Below are 20,882 nucleotides of genomic sequence, written 5' to 3'. Positions count from 1 at the left end.
TGTGTTCTATCACGTTGATTGATTTGTGAATGTTGAACCACTCTTGCATCCCAGGGATAAATCCTACTTGGTTGTGGTGAATGATCCTTTTAATGTATTGTTGGATCCTAATAGCTAGGATTTTGTTGAGCATTTTGGAATCCATATTCATCAGGCATATTTGTCTGAAATTCTGCTTTTTGATGTAGTCTTTGCCTGGTTTGGGGATTAAGGTAATGCTGGCCTCATAGAATGAGTCTGGAAGCTTTCCTTCTGTTTCTATTTTTTGAAACAACTTCAGGAGAATAGGTATTATTTTTTCTTTGAATGTTTGGTAGAATTCCCCAGGGAATCCATCAGGCCCTGGACTCTTGTTTTTGGGGAGATATTTGATCACTGCTTCAATCTCGTTACTGGTTATTGGCCTATTCAGGTTGTCAATTTCTTCCTGTTTAAGCTCGGAAGTTTATAGGTTTCCAGGAAGGCATCCATCTCATCCAGGTTGCTAAGTTTATTCGCATATAGTTGTTGATAATAATTTCTAATAATTGTTCCTATTTCCTTGGTGTTAGTCGTGATCTCTCCCCTTTCATTCATAATTTTATTAATTTGGGTCCTTTTTCTTTTCTTTTGGATAAGTCTAGCCAGTGGTTTATCGATCTTAATTCTTTCAAAGGACCAGCTTCTAGTTTCATTGATCTGATCTACTGTGTTTCTGGTTTCTAATTTATTGATCTCTGCTCTAATCTTAATTATTTCTCTTCTAATGCATGGTTTAGGCATCGTTTGTTGCTTTTTCTCTAGTTCTTTAAGGTGTAGAGTTAGCTGGAGAATTTGGGATTTTTCTGTCTTTTTGAGTGAGGCTTGAATGGCTGTGTATTTCCCCCTTAGGACTACCTTTGCAGTATCCCATAGGTTTTGGACTGATGTTTTCGTTCTCATTGGTTTCCAGGAATTTTTTGAGTTCTTCTTTGATTTCCTTGTTGACCCAAACATTCTTGAACAGAGTGGTCTTTAGCCTTCAAGTGTTTGAATTTCTGCCAAATTTTTTCTTGTGATTGAGTTCCAGTTTTAAAGCATTGTGGTCTGAGAATATGCAGGGAATATCTCAAACTTTTAGTGTCAGTTGAGACCTGATTTTTGACCCAGTATGTGGTCTATTCTGGAGAAAGTTCCATGTGTGCTCGAGAAGAATGAGTATTCTGTTGTTTCAGGGTGGAATGTTCTGTATGTATCTATGAGGCCCATCTGGTCTAGTGTGTCATTCAAAGCTCTTGTTTCTTTGTTGATTTTCTGCTTCAGTGATCTGTCTATTGCTGAGAGTGGAGTATTGAGGTCTCCTACAATTAACGTATTGTTATCAATATGACTATTTTGGTAAACAGTTGGCTTATGTAGATGGCTGCTCCCATGTTGGGGGTGTAGCTATTTACAATTGCTGGGTCTTCTTGTTGGATAGAGCCTTTAAGAATGATACAGTGTCCTTCTGTGTCTCTAACTATAGTCTTTAGCTTAAAATCTAATTTGTCGGATATAAGAATTGCTACCCCAGCTTTCTTTTGAGGTCCGTTGGCATGGAAGATGGATCTCCATCTCTTCACTTTCAGTCTGGATGTATCTTTAGGTTCAAAATGAGTCTCTTTTAGACAGCATATAGATGGGTCCTGTCTTTTTATGCAATCTGCAACCCTGTGCCATTTTATGGGAGCATTTAGGCCATTCACTTTGTGAGTGATTATTGAAAGATATGAATTTATTGTCATCATGTTGCCTGTGAAGAACTTGTTTTTATAGATCGTTTCTGTAAATTTCTGTTCTATATCACTTTTGGGGTCTTTCTCCTTTTACAGAACCCCCCTTAATATATCCTGCAGGTCGGCTTAGTGGTCACATTTTCTTTCAGTTTCTGCTGGTCTTGGAAGCTCTGCATCTCTCCATCCATTCTAAATGACAGCCTTGCCGGATAAAGTATTCTTGGCTGCATGTTCTTCTCGTTTAGTACCCTGAATATGTCTTGCCAGCCTTTTCTGGCTTTCCAGGTCTCTGTGAATAGGTCTGACATTATTCTGATGTTCCTCCCTCTGTATGTAAGGAATCTCTTCCTCCTAACTGCCGTTAAGCTGGTTTCCTTGGTTCTAAGATTTGCGAGTTTTACTATTACATGCCAGGCATTGGCCTGTTTTTCTTGATCTTGGGAGGGGTCCTCTCTGCCTCTAGGACACGACTGTTTGTTTCATTCCCCAGATTAGGGAAGTTCTCAGCTACGATTTGCTCAAATATATCTTCTAGTCCTCTCTCTCTCCACTCCCTCAGGGATTCCAATAATTCTGACATTGGAACATTTCATGGTGTCACTTATTTCTGATTCTATTTTCATGGATTCTGAGTTGTTTTTCCCTGGCCTCCTCTTTTCCCTTCTTGTCTATTAATTGGTCTTCTAGATCACCAATTAGTTCTTCTTCTTCACGTACCCTAGGTGTTAGATGATCTAAATTAGATTGGATCTCATTGATAGCATTTTTAAGTTCTGCCAATTCAGCTTTCATTTCTGCCCTTAGAGACTCTATGTTGCCATTAATTGATTTCTCCATTCTAGCTATTGTCTTCACAATTGCTACCCTGAATTGCATCTCCGACATCTTGGTTATATCTGCAACCATTTATAAGTCTGTGGCATAAATCATAGTCTCTGAGCCTTTCCTACTTTGGGGGTTCCTCCTCCTAGTCATTCTGTTGATGGGTGGTTGAGGGAATGTATAGAGTCCAAATTATTGACCACAATCCAAGCAAGGTGCACATGTTTTCTAGGGACCTTAGGGTTGCTGGCCTCTTGTTCTCCCAGCCTGTCTTCTGCGGGGAGGGACCTGCTTCACTGTTACTCAGGCAACCCTGTTTGGGCAGAGTTGCCCTGCCCCCTGTGGCGGGGGACGGGCTTAGTGAAAACCATTTTTGGGGGGCTTCTGTTCTCTGGCGGCTTTCCCTGGTCGCTTTCCACATCTCTTCTGAGAGTCCGAGCAGAAGAGATCGTCTCCAACCCTCTCCCTCAGGGCATAGAAATCACAGTCTGTTCTTCAGTGAGCTCTCCAGGCCACACTGTCCATTTCTGTCTGTGCTGCTATAAACTCAGCATCCTGGGTTGTGCACCCCCTCAGCAGTGCTCCCAGTCCTCGCCCCCAGGTCAGGGCACATCTCTGCCCTTTGTGCTTCTAAAACCGCCAGCCTCCCCCAGTTCACACGCATGGCTCCACCGCTTTGGGTTTCCATCTGGGGGGCTGCCCTAAAGTCCTTTCCCCATCGCTACCGGTCTGCGAGTCTGTGCTCCCTCCCCAGCACGGGAGTCTATCACTCACCCGCAGTGTAGGATCCAATGGCTCGGCTCCCTCCCCCTTCCATTTATCCTCCGATATCTGCCCGCAGACTCACGGCTCCCCACTTCATACCTCGAAACTAACTGCCTGCGATATTCTGTTTGTAGAGATCCATATCTATCTTCTTACATCTCAGGCTGATTTCTTGGGTGTTCAGAGTGGTCTGGTAGATACCCAGCTCAATTTTGGGGATGGTTGGAATAGGGACCCCTACTCCTCCACCATCTTTTCCCCTCCTCAAAAAGGTAATTTGTAATTGAAGTAACGTGTCACTTAAGGATAAGTCACTTAAGGATAAATTGAAGTAATATGTCACTTAAGGATAAATTGAAGTAACACGTCACTTAAGGATAAGTCCATTCTACTATTGAGTATCAACCATTCAAGAAAACAAACATCCGTTTGATCTACAGAAAAAAAAACAAGTCTCTTATTTGATATTCAAGGCCCTCTGGAATTTGCCTCATCCCATGTATCTTACCTTTCCTTCACACAGCTTGCCAAACAACCATCAGTGTGACTTAAATCAGGTTCCCAGAGTGAGAGAGAGAAAAAGATCCATGTGCAAGTGACATATTAAGTAAGTATTCCTGGGAGAATCCAAATTTCAGCCTGGATGCAAACTGTAAATTTTCCAGACACAATGCAAAGTGCTGGGCTTTCAAAACATCCCACCAGTAAGTCACTGACCCAGAGCAGCCCTGGCCAGATGTGAATTCCCTGGCACTTGCAGCTTTCTGGATAGGAAGGCAAAGCAGCCCCCTGGGGCAAAGAAGCCCTCAAGGAGTTCTCCAAAGAGAGTCTAGGGTGCAGGTCCTTAAGTGCAAGAACATAAAAGCTAGACCAGGGCACAGCAAAATGGTGAAAGAGATCTGAAGTGGTATGAGTGGCTTACAGACCGATTTCCCCCACACTGGCCTTAGTTCTGAATCCTCATCAATCCCGTGTGCCCTGTCTAGGTACACTAAACATGCTTGCTCTCTTCTTTACCCCCGCTTTACCTGTGCTGGAGTAATAGGTTTCATTTGAGTCACATTTTTTTTAGATGTTTTTAAATACTTCAGCTGTAATTCTCATAATTTTTCTACTCTTTGTTCTATAATAAAAGGAGTCAATTCTGCCCAGCACTCCTTTATTGTGGTTTCTCTTATTTTTTTTTTTTTCATTTTGATTTACATCTTCACTAACCAATGGAAAGGTAACATTTTGTCAGGGTAGCTCATCATTGTTACATTTCTCGTTTTTTCATGCTTCAGATTGTCTTTATATTCATTTTGCCTTCAGTGAAACACTAACAGAATCATATTTGAGGGTCACACTTTCATTCAAAACTTTGTAAGCATAATTCCATTATTGAAGTAAGGTGAACCTTTGGATATTTTTGTGCAGTATTCTGATGCCAGTGTAATGTTTTCTGCCTTATAAATTGTTTGTTTTCTCTGTCTGATGCTTGACTAGTTAAATTCTTAATATTCAATAATTTAATCAGAATATATTCCAGTGTTAATATGTAAAATCAGACTTCCCCAAAATCTTGTTTCTCTTGTGTTGTAAATTCAAATTTTTTGCTTTATTTCAGGAAAATGTTCTCTATATTTTTTCCATTATGCTTTTTGAATTTTCTTCAGAATCACCAATTGTCTTCATATTGAATTGTCCTTGACTGCTTTCTCTATTAGCTTTTCTCTGTTTAATGGCTTTGTCTTTTTATTAACTGTTATTGTGAGTATAAAATTGTTCCTCTACATAAGTAATTTGTATCATGCTGTATCTATGTTGTCTTTTTCTGTTTATCATTATTTATTAGTTTTGGTTTTGTTCTTAGTTAGTTTCCTAGGGCCTGAAATCTTCCGTTCCATAATGCTGCATTATTTTAGCAGCTCATTTTTTGGCTTTTTGTCATGTATTTTAAATGTCCTGTCATTCCAAGTACGTGTGAAAAATTTCTTTCCATTGTTAGTTTATATTTTTCTTGAGTTAGCTGCCTTTTTGGGGCTTATTTTACATATTATGTCCTTTTCTTTTAAGCCCAACCTCATACTAAATTTGCATTCTGTTTTTTCATTATATTCATGCATGTGTAGCTCTGTGTCCCCCTTGTTTCTTAAATCTAATGTGACTAGTTGGGGTGGGGTTTGACTCCTCAATCTTTTCAGTGGAAATGAAGGGCAATGAATAGGACAGAAGATAGTTTGATGGCCAGTCTTCCTTTCTGGTGGCACCATACATAAACAACATTATCTTATTTTTGTGTGCCAATATTCCCAATTCTATTTTACACCAAAAGGAAGACCAGATATTACCATTACATACTGGTATTTGCTGTGTTTGGTAAATCTTGTAGCAATGAGGGGCATAAAACATGGTTCAACCCTCCTTGCTGATCTCATAGCAACAATCATCTGGTTGGTTGTTTCTGAGCCTCCTTCTCTGGCTTCCACAATTTCCATGCCTAGAGCTCCATCCATGCTGCTCATCTCATGTGGTTAAACTTTCTGCAGTTTCTCCTATATATTTCAGATGTTCACTTTACTCTTCAGTCCTTTCTCTTCTGTTTTGTGATTTTAGGGATTTTAAAAAGAATTCATGGTCCACCAAACTACCTTTTTGTTTTCAAGGGAAATCACATTATACGTTTTACTATCTTTTCCATTATTTCTAGAGTTAGGGCCAGGAATAAGACATTTCTAAGTATTCTGAATTAAAATTAAAAATCAACCTCCTTCTTATTTACTTAGTAAGATATTAAGTACTTTTCTGAGAGTTCTCGGTAAGCACTCTAAGTATGTTCATTCTGTCTTCTTTGAATCTTTTGTATTTATCTTTGAACTGGAGGGGTATATCACTTTACAGAGATGCTACAAATCAATATACAAAGCTATTAGTGTTTTCAATGAACTATTTCCCTTCCAGCTACTTTCTAAATGCTTTCAGCATTTCACCTTGAATCACAACTTTAGTAACACACAATTTCTTATGTTTAGACACACAATACTCAAGTATTTTTTGGTTACAATATGCTGCTTACATCAAAACTCCTAACAGAAACTGTTTTTTTTTTTTTCATGGACATGCAGTTACTAAATTCTAATTTAAAATTATATCTTTAAAAAAGGGAAGAATAGAGAGAAAAGGGAAAAGGAAAACACTTGAAAACAAATTATGACAATTCGTAATAAATATAAAATAATATTCGAGTAGGAGGAATAATGGTTTAACCAAGAATCAAATGGTCCAGCTATAAACCACTTGATTCCTTTTCAATTAACCTTCATCTTTTTTCTTTACATACACATTTATAGATTCTGGGTTAGTGCCAGAGAGGATATGGGGGGATCTGGCTAAATACCAGTTGTTCCCTCTGTGACTAAATAGTAGAGTATTATAGCTTCTCTAAATATTGGGAAAGCTGTTGGTGAGATGAGAGGAAATGTAATGAATCTAATAAATTTAAAGGAAACAATAGTTCAGATACTGTGAACAGAGAAAGTTGGAAGCAATGGCAGTATGAGAGTGATAGCTGGATCAAAAAAGAGAAATAAAATTATATAAGGAGAAAGAAATTATATAAGGAGAAAGAAGAGAAATACTTATGACTATTAAACTTAGAGCCAGGGCCTTTTATACCATGCCATCTCAGGCTGTGCCACATTGTGAAAGGGTTAGCCTTGATGTGTAAATTGGTTCCAATTTGAGTCTCAGTAGATTAAGATTATTGACTAAAGGGGAGGAGTTAATATGGCAGAGGAGTAGGGGGACCCCAAGTTTGTCTTGTCCATCAAATACAACTAGACAGTTATCAAATCATTCTGAGCATCCAAGAAATAAATCAGAGATCTGAGAAAACAAATGCTGCAAGTCTACAAGTAGAAAAGTGACCACCGTTTGGAAGGTAGGAGATAAGGGGACTTGAATCCAGTGTGATATAGCAGAGGATATGGCAGAGGGGAGGGAGCCTGTTTAAGGAGGCTGCCACAAAGCATTATAAGGAGTGGAACGCAAAATCGGAACTTTTAGAAGTCTGCTACAGTGGGGGATATGCCTGGCTTAAAGGTGCTCAGGTGGTGAAATGGGACTGAATCCCAGGTGTGACAGCATGGTCTGAGAATCTGCAGGGTTGCAAGAAGAACAGGTGGTCCCTCAGTGTGGCAGAGTTCCCAGGCATTGGAGTGGGGAAGCTGGCTGAGTACAAGGAGTCTAGATGATGGCTTTTTCTGCTGTGTTGCCATAAACTGTGAACCACTGCACAGTCATGCAATTGCTTTCCAGGGACAGGTCCTGCAAAAAAGCAGCTTGGCAGGACCCCACCTACAATGGGCGGGACTCCCCTTCCCCAGGAGAAGCAGTGTGGGTCTGTGCCATGAGAGTCCCTGAAATTTGGAGTTTTGAAACTCACCGTCTTGTTTCATTTCTCCCTCTCTTTCCCTATGATCCTCTGTCCTGTTTCTCAAATTCCTCCTATCAGTGAGATCATATACTTGTCTTTCTCTGGTTGACTTATTTGACTTAGCATAATACCCTCTGGTTCCATCCACGTTCTGGCAAATGGCAAGATCTCATTTTTTGATGGCTGTATAATGTTCCGTGTGTATATAGATACCACATCTTCTTTATCCATTCATTTGTTGATGGACATCTGGACTCTTTTCATAGTTTGGCTATTGTGTACATTGCCGCTATAAACATTGGGGTGCAGGTGCCCCTTCGGATCACTACATTTGGATCTCTGGGGTAAATACCCACTAGTGCAATTGGTGGGTCGTAGGGTAGCTCTATTTTCAACTTTTTGAGGAACCTCCATACCATTTTCCGGAGTGGCTACACCAGCTTGCATTCCCACCAACAGTGTAAGAGGGTTCCCCTTTCTCCACATCCCCGCCAACATCTGTCATTTCCTGCCTTGTTAATTTTAGCCATTCTGACTGGTGTGAGGTGGTATCTCTTTGAGGTTTTGATTTGGACGTCCCTGATGCCAAGTGATGTTGAGCACTTTTCATGTGTCTATTGGCCATTTCGATGTCTTCTTTGCAGAAATGTCTGTTCATGTCTTCTGCCCATTTCCTGATTGGATTATTTGTTCTTTGGGTGTTGAGTTTGATAACTTCTTTATAGATTTTGGATACTAGCCCTTTATCTGATAGGCCATTTGCAAATATCTTCTCCCATTCTGTCGGTTGTCTTTTGGTTTTGTTGACTGTTTCCTTTGCTGTGCAAAACCTTTTTATCTTGACGAAGTCCCAATAGTTCACTTTTGCCCTTGCTTCCCTTGCCTTTGGCGACGTTTCTAGGAAGAAGTTGCTGTGGCTGAGGTTGAAGAGGTTGCTGCCTGTGTTCTGCTTTAGGATTTTGATGGATTCCGGTCTCACATTTAGGTCTTTCATCCATTTTGAGTCTATTTTTGTGTGTGGTGTAAGGAAATGGTCCAGTTTCATTCTTCTGCATGTGACTGTCCAATTTTCCCAATACCATTTGTTGAAGGGACTTTTTCTATTGGATATTCCTTCCTGCTTTGTCAACGATTAGTTGACCTTAGAGTTGAGGGTCCATTTCTGGGCTCTCTATTCTGTTCCTTTGATTTATGTGTCTGTTTTTGTGCCAGTACCATACTGTCTTCATTACAGTTTTGTAATAGAGCTTGAAGTCCGGAATTGTGATGCCACCAGCTTTGCTTTTCTTTTTCAACATTCCTCTGGCTATTCGGGGTCTTTTCTGCTTCCATACAAATTTGAGGATTAATTGTTCCATTTCTTTGAAAAAAGTTGATGGTATTTTGATAGGGATTGTATTAAATGTGTAGATTGCTCTAGGTAGCATTGACATCTTCACAATATTGGTTTTCCAATCCATGAGCATGGATGGTTTTTCCATTTCTTTGTATCTTCCTCAATTTCTTTCATGAGTATTTTATAGTTTTCTGAGTACAGATTCTTTGCCTCTTTGGTTCTAACATCCTAGGTATCTTATGGTTTTGGGTACAATTGTAAGTGGATCAACTCCTTAATTTTTCTTTCGTCTGTCTTGTTGTTGGTGTATAGAAATGCAACTGATTTCTGTGCATTGATTTTATATCCTGCCACTTTATTGAATTCCTGTATGAGTTCTAGCAGTTTTGGGGTGGAGTCTTTTGGGTTTTCCACATAAAGTACCATGTCATCTGCAAAGAGTGAGAGTTTGAGTCCTTCTTTGCCAATTTGGATGCCTTTTTGTTGTCTTATTGCTGTGACTAGGACTTCTAATACTATGTTGAATAGCAGTGGTGATAGTGGACATCCCTGCCATGTACCTGACCTTAGGGGAAAAGCTCTCAGTTTTTCCCCATTGAGAATTATATTTGCTGTGGGTTTTTCATAGATGGCTTTTATGATATTGAGGTATGTACCCTCTAACCCTACACTGTGAAGAGTTTTAATCAAGAAAGGATGCTGTGCTTTGTCAAATGCTTTTTCTGCATCTATTGAGAGTATCATACGATTCTTGTTTTTTATTAATGTATTGTATCACATTGATTGATTTGCAAATGTTGAACCGACCTTGCATCCCAGGACTACATCCCACTTGGTTGTGGTGATTAATCCTTTTAAGGTACTGTTGGATCCTATTGGCTAGTATTTTGCTGAGAATTTTTGCATCCATATTCATCAGGGATATTGGTCTGTAATTCCCCTTTTTGATGGGGTCTTTGGTTTTGGGATCAAGGGAATGGTGGCCTCATAAAATGAGTTTGGAAGTTTTCCTTCCATTTCTATTTTTTGGAACAATTTCAGAAGAATGTGTATTAGTTCTTCTTTAAATGTTTGGTAGAATTCCCCCGGGAAGCCATCTGGCCCTGGGCTCTTGTTTGTTGGGAGATTTTTGATTACTGCTTCAATTTCCTTACTGGTTATGTGTCTGTTCAGGTTTTCTATTTCTTCCTGGTTCACTTTTGGTAGTTTATCCGTCTCTAGGAATGCATCCATTTCTGGGAGAAATGTAAATGGACTAAATGCTCCAAAAAATAAAAATAAAAAAATAAAAAAGATATAGGGTATCAGATGGATTTTTTAAAAAAGGAACCATTGATATGTTACTTACAAAAGATTCATTTTAGACCCAAATACACCTCCAGATTGAAAGTGAAGGAGTGGAGAACCATATATCCTGCTAATTTACATCAAAAGAAAGCTGGAGTAGCCATCCTTATGTCAGACGAACTAGATTTTAAACCAAAGACTGTAGTAATAGATGAACAGGACACTACATCATAATAGAGGGGTATATCCAACAAGAAGGTCTAACAACTGTTAGTGTTTATTCCCCTTATGGGAATGTCTAATTTGTTGGCATATAGTCGCTCATAATATGTTCTAATTGTTTTTATTTCTTTGGTATTGGTTGTGATCTCTCCTCTCATTCATGATTTTATTTGGGTCATTTCTCTTTTCTTTTTGATAAGTCTGGCCAGGGCTTTATCAATCTTGTTAATTCTTTCAAAGAACCAACTCCTAGTTTCGTTGATCTGTTCTACTGTTCTTTTGGTTTCTAGTTCATTGATTTCTGCTCTGATCTTTATTATTTCTCTTCTCCTGCTGGGTTTAGGCTTTATTTGCTGTTCTTTCTCCAGTTCCTTTAGGTGTAGGGTTAGGTTGTGTATTTGAGACCTTTCTTGTTTCTTGAGAAATCTTGTATTGCTATGTACTTTCCTCTTAGGACTGCTTTTGCTGTATCCCAAAGATTTTGAACAGTTGTGTTTTCATTTTCATTGGTTTCCATGAATTTTTTAAATTCTTGTTTAATTTCCTGGTTGACCCATTCATTCTTTAGCAGGATGCTCTTTAGCCTCCATGTATTTGAGTTCTTTCCGACTTTCCTCTTGTGACTGAGTTCTAGTTTCAAAGCATGTGGTCCGAAAATATGCAGGGAATGATCCCAATCTTTTGGTACTGATTGAGACCTGATTTGCGACCCAAGATGTGATCTATTATTGAAAATGTTCCATGGGTACTAGAAAAGAATGTGTATTCTGTTGCCTTGGGTTGGAATGTTCTGAATATATCTGTGAAGTCCATCTGGTCCAATGTGTCATTTAAAGCCTTTATTTCCTTGTTGATCTTTTGCTTAGATGATCTGTCCATTTCAGTGGGGGGGGGTGCAAAGTCCCCTACTATTATTGTATTATTGTCGATGTGTTTCTTTTATTTTGTTTTTAACTGGCTTATGTAATTAGTTGCTCCCATGTTAGGGGCATAGATACTTAAAATTGTTAGATCTTCTTGTCAGGTAGACCCCTTAAATATGATATACTGTCCTTCCTCATCTCTTATTATAGTCTTTGGTTTAAAATCTAATTTGTTGGGACCCCTGGGTGGCTCAGTCATTATGCGTCTGCCTTCAGCTCAGGTAATGATCCCAGGGTCCTGGGCTTGAGTCCTATATCAGGCTCCCTGCTCGGCGGGAAGCCTGCTTCTCCCTTTCCCACTCCCCATGCTTGTGTTCCCTCTCTCGCTGTGTCTCTCTATGTCAAATAAATAAAATCTTAAAAAAAATAATTTGTCTGATATAAGGATTGCCACCCCAGCTTTCTTTTGATGTCCATTAGCATGGCAAATGGTTTTCCACTCCCTCACTTTAAATCTGGAGGTGTCTTTGGGTCTAAAATGACTCTCTTGCAGACCGCATATCGATGGTTCTTGTTTTTTATCCAATCTGATACCCCGTGTCTTTTGATTGGAGTATTTAACCCATTTACATTCAGGATAACTCATGAAAGATATGAATTTAGTTGCCATTGTATTGCCTGGAAGGTGACTGTTACTGTATATTGTCTCTGTTCCTTTCTGGTCTATGTTACTTTTAAGCTCTCTTTTTGCTTAGAGGACCCCTTTGATATTTCTAGGGCTGGTTTGGTGTTCACAAATTCTTTTAGTTTTTGTTTGTCCTGGAAGTTTTTGTCTCTCCTTCTATTTTCAATGACAACCGAACTGGATATACTATTTTTGGCTGCATATTTTTCTCATTTAGTGCCCTGAATATATCATGCCAGTCCTTTCTGGCCTGCCAGGGCTCTGTGGATAGGTCTGCTGCCAATATAATGTGTCTACCATTTTAGGTTACAGACCTTTTGTCCCGAGCTGCTTTCAGGATTTTCTTTTTGTCTCTGAGACTTTTAAGTTTTACCAGTAGATGTTGAGGTGTTGACCTATTGTTATTGATTTTGAGGGGGCTTCTCTGTGCCTCCTGGGTTTTTTTGCCTTTTTCCTTCCCTAAATTAGGGAAGTTCTCCGCTATAATTTGCTCCAATATACCTTCTGCCCCTCTCTCTCTTTCTTCTTCTTCTGGGATCCCAATTATTTTAATAAAATTTCATCTTATGGTATCCCTTATCTCTCGAATTCTCCCCTTTTGATCCAGTAGTTGTTTATCTCTCTTTTTCTCAGCTTCCTTAGTCTCCATCACTTGGTCTTCTATATCACTAATTCTCTCTTCTGCCTCATTTATCATAGGAGTTAGAGCCTCCACTTTTGATTGTGTCTCATTAATAGCCTTTTTTATTTCAACTTGGTTAGATTTTAATTCTTTTATTCTCCAGGAAGGGATTCTCTAGTATCTTCTATGCTTTTATCAAACCCAGCTAGTATATTTATAATCATCATTCTGAACTCTAGTTCTGACATCTTACTAATGTCCATATTGATTAGGTCCCTGGCAGTTGGTACTGCTTCTTCTTTTTCTTTTCTTTTTCTTTTTGAGGTGAGTTTTTCCATCTTGTCATTTTGTCCAGAGAAGAATAGATGAATGAGAGAACAAAATGCCCCCCAGAAAAATATACACTTCCAGAAAGTGGTCACTTTTCTGTTCGTTGAATTGCTGCTATTCTTTTCTTCTATCCCCTGTTGTTTGTAAGTGTTCAGAATGGTTTGATAACTATCTAGTTGAATTCCTGGGACCAGACGAAATTTATGTCTCCTAGTTCTCCACCATCTTGCTCTTGTTATTGTTTTTTTTTTTTTTCTCTTCTTCGCTGGACCAAAATGACGTGACCAAGCAAACCTCCCTAAAAGAAAGAACAGGTGGTAGTACTCACTTCCAGGAATTTAATCAATACAGATATAGGTAAGATGTCTGAAGTAGATTTAGAACAAAGACTATAAAGATACTAGCTGGGCTTGACGGATGTATAGAAAACATTAGAGAATACATTACTGTAGAGATAAAGAATTAAAATCCAGTCAGACTGAAATTAAAAATGCTATTACCAAGATGCAATCACACGTGGAGGCCATAAAAACAATGATGAATGAAACAGAAGAACAAATCAGTGATATAGAAGATGGAATTATGGGGCGCCTGGGTGGCTCAGTTGGTTAAGCGACTGCCTTCGGCTCAGGTCATGATCCTGGAGTCCCGGGATCGAGTCCCGCATCGGGTTCCTTGCTCAGCAGGGAGTCTGCTTCTCCCTCTGACCCTCTTCCCTCTCATGGTCTCTCTCATTCTCTCTCTCTCAAATAAATAAATAAAATCTTTTTAACAAAAGAAGATGAAATTATGGAAAATAAGGAAGCTGTAAAGAAGAGGGAAAGAAAACTATTAGATCACATAGATAGACTTAGGGACCTCAGCAATCCCATACGACAAATTTATCCATATTATAGGAATCCCAGAAGACAAAGAGTGGGGAAAGAGGAGCAGAATATTTATTTGAACGAATTATAGCAGAGAACTTCTACAATCTGAGGAAGGAAACGGACACTTAAGTCTAAGAGGCACAGAGAACTCCCCTCAAAAGCAACAAAAAAGGTCAACACCACAACATATAACTTGCGAATTGCAAGTATAATGAGAAAATCCTGAAAACAGCTTTGGAGAAGAGGCCTTTAAGCTACAAAGGTAGAAACATAAGGCTGGCAGCAGACCTGTATACAGAGACCTGGCAAGACCATAAAGGACGGCCATGATATAGTCAATGTGCTAAGTGGGATAAATATGTAGCCAAGAATACTTTATCCAGCAAGGCTGTCATTCAGATTAGAAAAAAACAGTTTCCAAGACAAGCAAACACTAAAGGCATTCATGGCCACTAAACCAGCCCTTCAAGAAATATTAAAGGGGACCCTATGAGTGATGAGAGGCCAAATGTAACAAAGACCAGAGAGGAACAGAGACAATCTACAGGAACAGTGACTTTACAAGTAATACAATGGCAGTAAATTCATATTGTTCAATAATTGTTCTGAATGTAAATGGACTAAATGCTCCAAAAAATAAAAATAAAAAAATAAAAAAAGATATAGGGTATCAGATGGATTTTTTAAAAAAGGAACCATTGATATGTTACTTACAAAAGATTCATTTTAGACCCAAATACACCTCCAGATTGAAAGTGAAGGAGTGGAGAACCATATATCCTGCTAATTTACATCAAAAGAAAGCTGGAGTAGCCATCCTTATGTCAGACGAACTAGATTTTAAACCAAAGACTGTAGTAATAGATGAACAGGACACTACATCATAATAGAGGGGTATATCCAACAAGATCTAACAACTGTTAGTGTTTATTCCCCTTATGGGAACAGCCAAATATATAAATAAAGGCAATCTACTCATTTAAAACAATCCTTATCAAAATACCACCAGCATTTTCAGAGCTGGAACAAACAACGCTAAAATTTGTATGGAACCAGGAAAGACCTTGAATAGCTAAAGGAAAAAGAAAACCAGGGGTGCCTGGGTGGCTTAGTTCATTAAGCATCTGCCTTTGGCTCAGGTTATGTTCCCAGGGCCTTGGGATCAAGCCCACATCATGCTCCCTGTTCAGCGGGGAGCTTGCTTCTCCCCCTCCCTCTGCTGCTCCCCCTGCTCATACTCTCTTTCTGTCAAATAAATAAGCAAAATCTTGAAAGAAAGAGAGAGAGAGAAAGAAAGAAAAAGGAAGGAAGGAAGAAAGAAAATGAAAACCAAAGCTGGTGACATCACAATTCTGGACTTCAAGCTGAATTACAAAGCTGTAACCATCAAGATAGTATGCCATAAAAACAGTCACATAGATCAATGGGACAGAATAGAGAATCCAGAAACGGACCCTCAACTCTGGGCAACTAATCTTCAACAAAGCAGGAAAGAATAGCTAGTGGGGAAAAAAAACAGTCTCTTCAACAAGTGCTGTTGGGAAAACTGGACAGCCACATGTAGAAGAATGAAACTGAGCCATTTTCTTACACCATACACAAAAATATATTCAAAATGGATGAAATACCTAAATGTGAGACAGTAAACCATCAAAATCCTAGTGGAGAACACAAGCATCAACCTCTTCGACCTCATTGCCAGTAAATTCTTGCTAGATACGTCTTCAAAGGCAAGGGAAACAAAAGCAAAAATGAACTATCGGGACTTCATCAGAATACAAAGCTTTTGCACAGCAAAGGAAACAGTCAACAAAACTAAAAGGCAACCCGCAGAATGGGAGAAGATATTTGTTAATGACATATCAGATAAAGGGCTAGTATCCAAAATCTATAAAGAATTTATAGCTTGCTCAACACCGAAAAAAACAAATAATCTAGTCAAAAAATGGACAGAAGACATGAACAGACATTTCCCCACAGAAGACATGCAAAGGGCCAACAGACACATGAAAAAATGCTCAATGTCACTCAGTATCAAGGAAATACAAATCAAAACAATGAGATACCACCTCACAAGAGTCAGAATAGCTAAAATTAACAAGTCAGGAAACAACAGATGTCGACAAAGATGCGGAGGAAGGGGAACCCTCCTACACTGTTGTTTGGAATGCAAACTGGTGTAGCCACTCTGGAAAACAGTATGGAGGTTCTTCGAAAAGTTAGAAATAAACCTACCCTATAACCCAGGAATTGCACCACTAGGTATTTAACCAAAGGATACAAACGTAGTGATTCTGAGAGACACGTGCATTTCAATGTTTATAGCAGCAATGTCCATAACAGCCAAATATGGAAAGAACCCAGATGTCTATGGATGATGAATTGATAAAGATGTGATTTTATATATATATATATATATATATATAATGGAATGTTACTCAGCCATCAAAAAGAAGGAAATCTTGCCACTTACAATGACGTGGTTGTAACCAGATATTATGCTAAGCGAAATAAGTCAGTCAGAAAAGACAAATACCATATGATTTTACTCATAGGAATTTAAGAAACAAAACAGATGAACATAGGGGAAGGGAAGGAAAAACAAAGTAAGATAAAAACAGAGAGGGAGGCAAACCATAAGAGTCTTAGCTATAGGAAAGAAACCGAGGGTTGCTGGAGGGAAGGTGGCGGGGTGGGATATTTGGGTAATGGGCATTAAGGTGGACAGTTAATGTCATGAGCACTGGGTGTTATATGTAAGTAATGAATCACTAAATTCTACCCCTGAAACTAATAATACACTATACGTTAACTTAATTGAAAAGGGAAAAGACTGTTGACTAAATTTTTTTTAAAGGTCAAGCATGTCTAAGCCATATTTCTTTTGTTCCATATCACCAGTCCTCCTTACTTATTCAACAGTGCTTCTGGATATAGAATAAGAGAGGGTTTTGGATGGCCTGGCTCAATTACAATTGTTTCTCCGTGTCTGAGTGGTAGTTTTAGAGTTGTGTACATGTTGGTAAAGGATATCAATGCAAATAAGACGAGAAGAGATGAAATAAACTTAATAGATTTAGAGAAAATAATGTTGCAGAAGTTAAAAATAGAGAAAGTTAAAACCCTAGCAAAATGAGAAGAGCTGATCAAGAAAGAAAAATAGAATACAAAAGAAATGAGAATAAGGACAATAGAAACACATAGCTTATCACCACTGGCCTAGGGGACAGGGCCTTTTGTATCATGTCACCTCAGGCCATGTCATATTAACAAAGGTAATGCACTACTGTTACAATTAGCATCTACATGGGATTAGGACTTTTCACCAACAAGGGACAGAAACCTTTTCTACATGGGATTTAGCAAAATAAGGATTTTTTTTTTTTTTTTTTTTTTTTGCTAGCTCACTTTAACAGAAGGTCAAGAGATAATTTAAGATTTGATTCAGGTCTTTTCTCATCTTCTTTTCTCCTGCTTTTCACTCCTCAACCCCATAAATTTTTGTTGATATTATTTTTCAGCAAGTTCTCCCAGTAGCTTTGAGAAAATACCCTACCAATTCTTAGCCCTGCAGCAGAACATATCTGCTTAGGTTTCTGAAATATTCCTTCAATAGAGTCTCATTGACTTGACTTGGATAACATACCATTCATGAGCAAAGTACTGGTCCTAGAACATACATATTTTTTATTGGTCCACATGGGTCACATGTCTATTTATTTAGCTGAATACATACAGCTTATTCTTCATATAATAGCCAGAAATATCAAATTGATTATGGTACACTTTGCCTAAACTGCAACGTTCCCCCACTGACTTTTAAGCCTATGTTAATTGTTTGATCTCATCTCAGTTCACATTCCCTTCCACTCACTCTGCTTCAATCGCCCTGGCCTCCTACATGTTCTTTGAGAATTCTAAGCAGGTTCTACTTTGAGACTTTTTTTGCTTTGTTTCTTCTGCCTGAATGGTATTCCCCACGCCTGTGGACATGGCTCATTCTTTCACATCTTTAAGGTCACAATGGTGATTTCTTTGATCACTTTATTCAAAATTAGTTTTCTCAGTGCATAACATGTGTTCTTTCTTTGCTTTAGTTTTCCACAGGGCACTTATCAGAATCTAAGAAATTGAATGTTTTATTGGTTTATCCAATTTATTATCTATGTCATCCAACTCCCACTAAAATGTAAGATTTCTGAGGGCAAGCAAGCAGCAGATCAGGAGCAAATACATAGTAGGTATTCAGAAAATATATTGAATATATTGAATGAATTAATAAATCAATACAAAAATGAATATAATCTTTGAGTGGGAAACTTTGACCAGATAATTTTATCTAAAGGGGAAACTGAGTGGATCAGGTACCATGAAATCTATAGACTCTTTATAGACTTTACATAAACTCTTTCTCCTGTTTGTATTAGGAACTATTTTTAAACCCTATTTTGATACCAATTTGAACCTTGTTTTGTTCGTCATGAGGAAAACCACATGTAAACTGTTTTTATAATTTCACTCCTCACTTTTGATGGATTTCCAATTTCTCATGGTTAAAACATGAAAGAAGGGATAATAGTTTTCCTACGGGGTTACTAAGTCTACTAAGTGAGTTTATATGTACACAAGTAATTTATACAATAAAAGCACTAAAAAAAAGACTTATGATTATGGATATTTATAACCACTGATTGCATTTACATTTTTAAAATACGTTAGTTATAATTAAGCTAATCAAAGAAATCCAGTGCAAAAGTAATGTATTTATTTCTGTTTTGTTGTACTTCCCTTAGGGGATCATGGACATCGAAGCATATTTTGAAAGAATCGGTTATAAGAACTCTAGGAAGAAACTGGACTTGGAAACATTAACTGATATTCTTCAGCACCAAATCCGAACCATTCCCTTTGAGAACCTTGACATCCATTGTGGGGAAGCCATGGAATTGGGCTTGGAGCCCATTTTTGATCAAGTTGTAAGGAAGAACCGTGGTGGGTGGTGTCTCCAGGTCAATCATCTTCTGTACTGGGCTCTGACCACAATCGGTTTTGAGACCACAATGTTAGGAGGGTATGTTTACAGTACTCCAGCCAGCAAATATAGCAAGGCTATGATTCACCTTCTGCTGAAAGTGACTACTGATGGCAGGAATTACATAGTAGATGCTGGGTTTGGACGCTCTTACCAGATGTGGCAGCCTCTGGAGTTAATTTCTGGGAAGGATCAGCCTCAGGTGCCTTGCATCTTCCACTTGACAGAAGACAAAGGAATCTGGTACTTGGACCAAATCAGAAGAGACCAGTACATTCCAAACCAAGAGTTTCTTAATTCTGATCTCCTAGAAAAGAATAAATACCGAAAAATATACTCCTTTACTCTTGAACCTCGAACAATTGAAGATTTTGAGTCTGTGAATACATACCTTCAGATGTCTCCAACATCTGTGTTTACAAACAAGTCATTCTGTTCCTTGCAGACCTCTGAAGGGGTTCACTGTTTAGTGGGCTGCACCCTTACCTATAGGAAATTCAATTTTAAGGACAACATGGATTTGATAGAGTTTAAAATACTGAATGAGGAAGAAGTAGAAAAAGAGCTGAAAAATATATTTAATATTTCCTTGGAGAGAAAGCTTGTGCCCAAACATGGTGATCAATTTTTTACCATTTAGTATAAGGAGCAAAAATGGTCCTCAGTATTTCTTCATGTACTGAAACTTTTTATTATAAAAAATTTTAATCATAGAGACAATAAAATAGTAAATGTCTGTATCACCCAATTTATCAATTATCAGCTACCATATTTCCCCAATACTCACACATTATACTGAGGAAAATTTTACCCTTAAAAATGTCAGCATTTAACATTACAAAGCTGTAGTCATCAAGACAGTATGGTACTGGCAAAAAAAAAAAAAAACAGACACATAGATCAATGGAACAGAATAGAGAACCCAGAAATGGATCCACGACTATATAGTCAACTAATCTTCAATAGAGCAGGAAAGAACATCCAATGGAAAAAAAGACAGTCCCCTCAACAAATGGTGTTGGGAAAACTGGACAGCCACATGCACAAAATGAAACTGGACCACTTTCTTAGACCATACACAAAAAATAAATTCAAAAGACCTAAATGTGAGACAGGAAACCATCCAAATCCTAGAGGAAAACACAGGCAGAAACCTCTTTGACCTCAGCTGCAGCAAGTTCTTACTAGACACGTTACCAGAGGCAAGGGAAACAAAAGCAAAAATAAACAATTGGGACTTCATCGAAATAAAAAGCTTCTGCACAGTGAAGGAGACAATAAAACTAAAAGGCAGCCCATGGAATGGGAGAAGATATTTGCAAATGACATATCAGATAAGGGTTAATACCAAAGTCTATAAAGAATTTATCAAACTTAACACCCCCCAAAACAAATAATCTGGTTAAGAAATATGTGGAAGACATGAATAGACACTTCTCCAAAGAAGACATACAAATGGCTAACAGACACATGAAAAAATGCTCAACATCACTCATCATCAGGGAAATAAAAATCAAAACTACAGTGAGTTATCACCTCACTTATCAGAATGGCTAAAATTAACAACAAAGAAAAAACGGGTGTTGGTGAGGCTATGGAGAAAGGGGAACCCTCTTGCACTGTTGGTGGGAATGAAAACTGGTGTAGCCACGCTGGGGAACAGTTTGGAGGTTCCTCAAAAAGTTAAAAATAGAACTCCCTACAATTCAGCAATCGCACTCTTAGGTATTTACCAAAAAGATACAAAAATACAGATTCTAAGGTGGTACATGCACCCCAATGTTTATAGCAACATTATCAACAATAGCCAAACTATGGAGAGAGCCCACATGTCCAACAACTGATGAATGGATATAGAAGAGGTGATATATATATATATATATATATATATATATATATATA

The 20,882-nt window shown here is 38.3% G+C and overlaps 1 protein-coding gene across 2 annotated transcripts in view; it reads left to right on the top strand.

Annotated features, from left to right (window-relative positions):
- LOC112817602 (arylamine N-acetyltransferase 1) overlaps positions 1-20,504 on the top strand; it is a 45,039-nt gene extending 24,535 nt beyond the window's left edge. Inside the window, exons 1-2 of one of the 2 annotated variants that reach the window (XM_073902631.1) lie at positions 3,850-3,927; positions 18,742-20,504. In XM_073902631.1, coding sequence (XP_073758732.1) covers positions 18,748-19,620 — 873 coding nt within the window. In that variant the 5' untranslated portion in view covers positions 3,850-3,927; positions 18,742-18,747 and the 3' untranslated portion in view covers positions 19,621-20,504. Of the gene's footprint in view, positions 1-3,849; positions 3,928-18,741 lie in introns of those variants that run through there. The other variant, XM_025864771.2, reaches the window with a different exon arrangement.
- The last annotated feature ends 378 nt before the right edge of the window (positions 20,505-20,882 follow it).

The sequence above is a fragment of the Callorhinus ursinus genome, unplaced genomic scaffold (genome assembly GCF_003265705.2).
Source record: "Callorhinus ursinus isolate GAN/ISIS: 27379988/994484 unplaced genomic scaffold, GSC_fseal_2.0 scaffold17, whole genome shotgun sequence".
NCBI classification, from domain to species: Eukaryota; Metazoa; Chordata; class Mammalia; order Carnivora; family Otariidae; genus Callorhinus; species Callorhinus ursinus.
The sequence above is the reverse complement of the archived record's forward strand: the minus strand, read 5'-3'. Positions and strand labels throughout refer to the sequence as shown.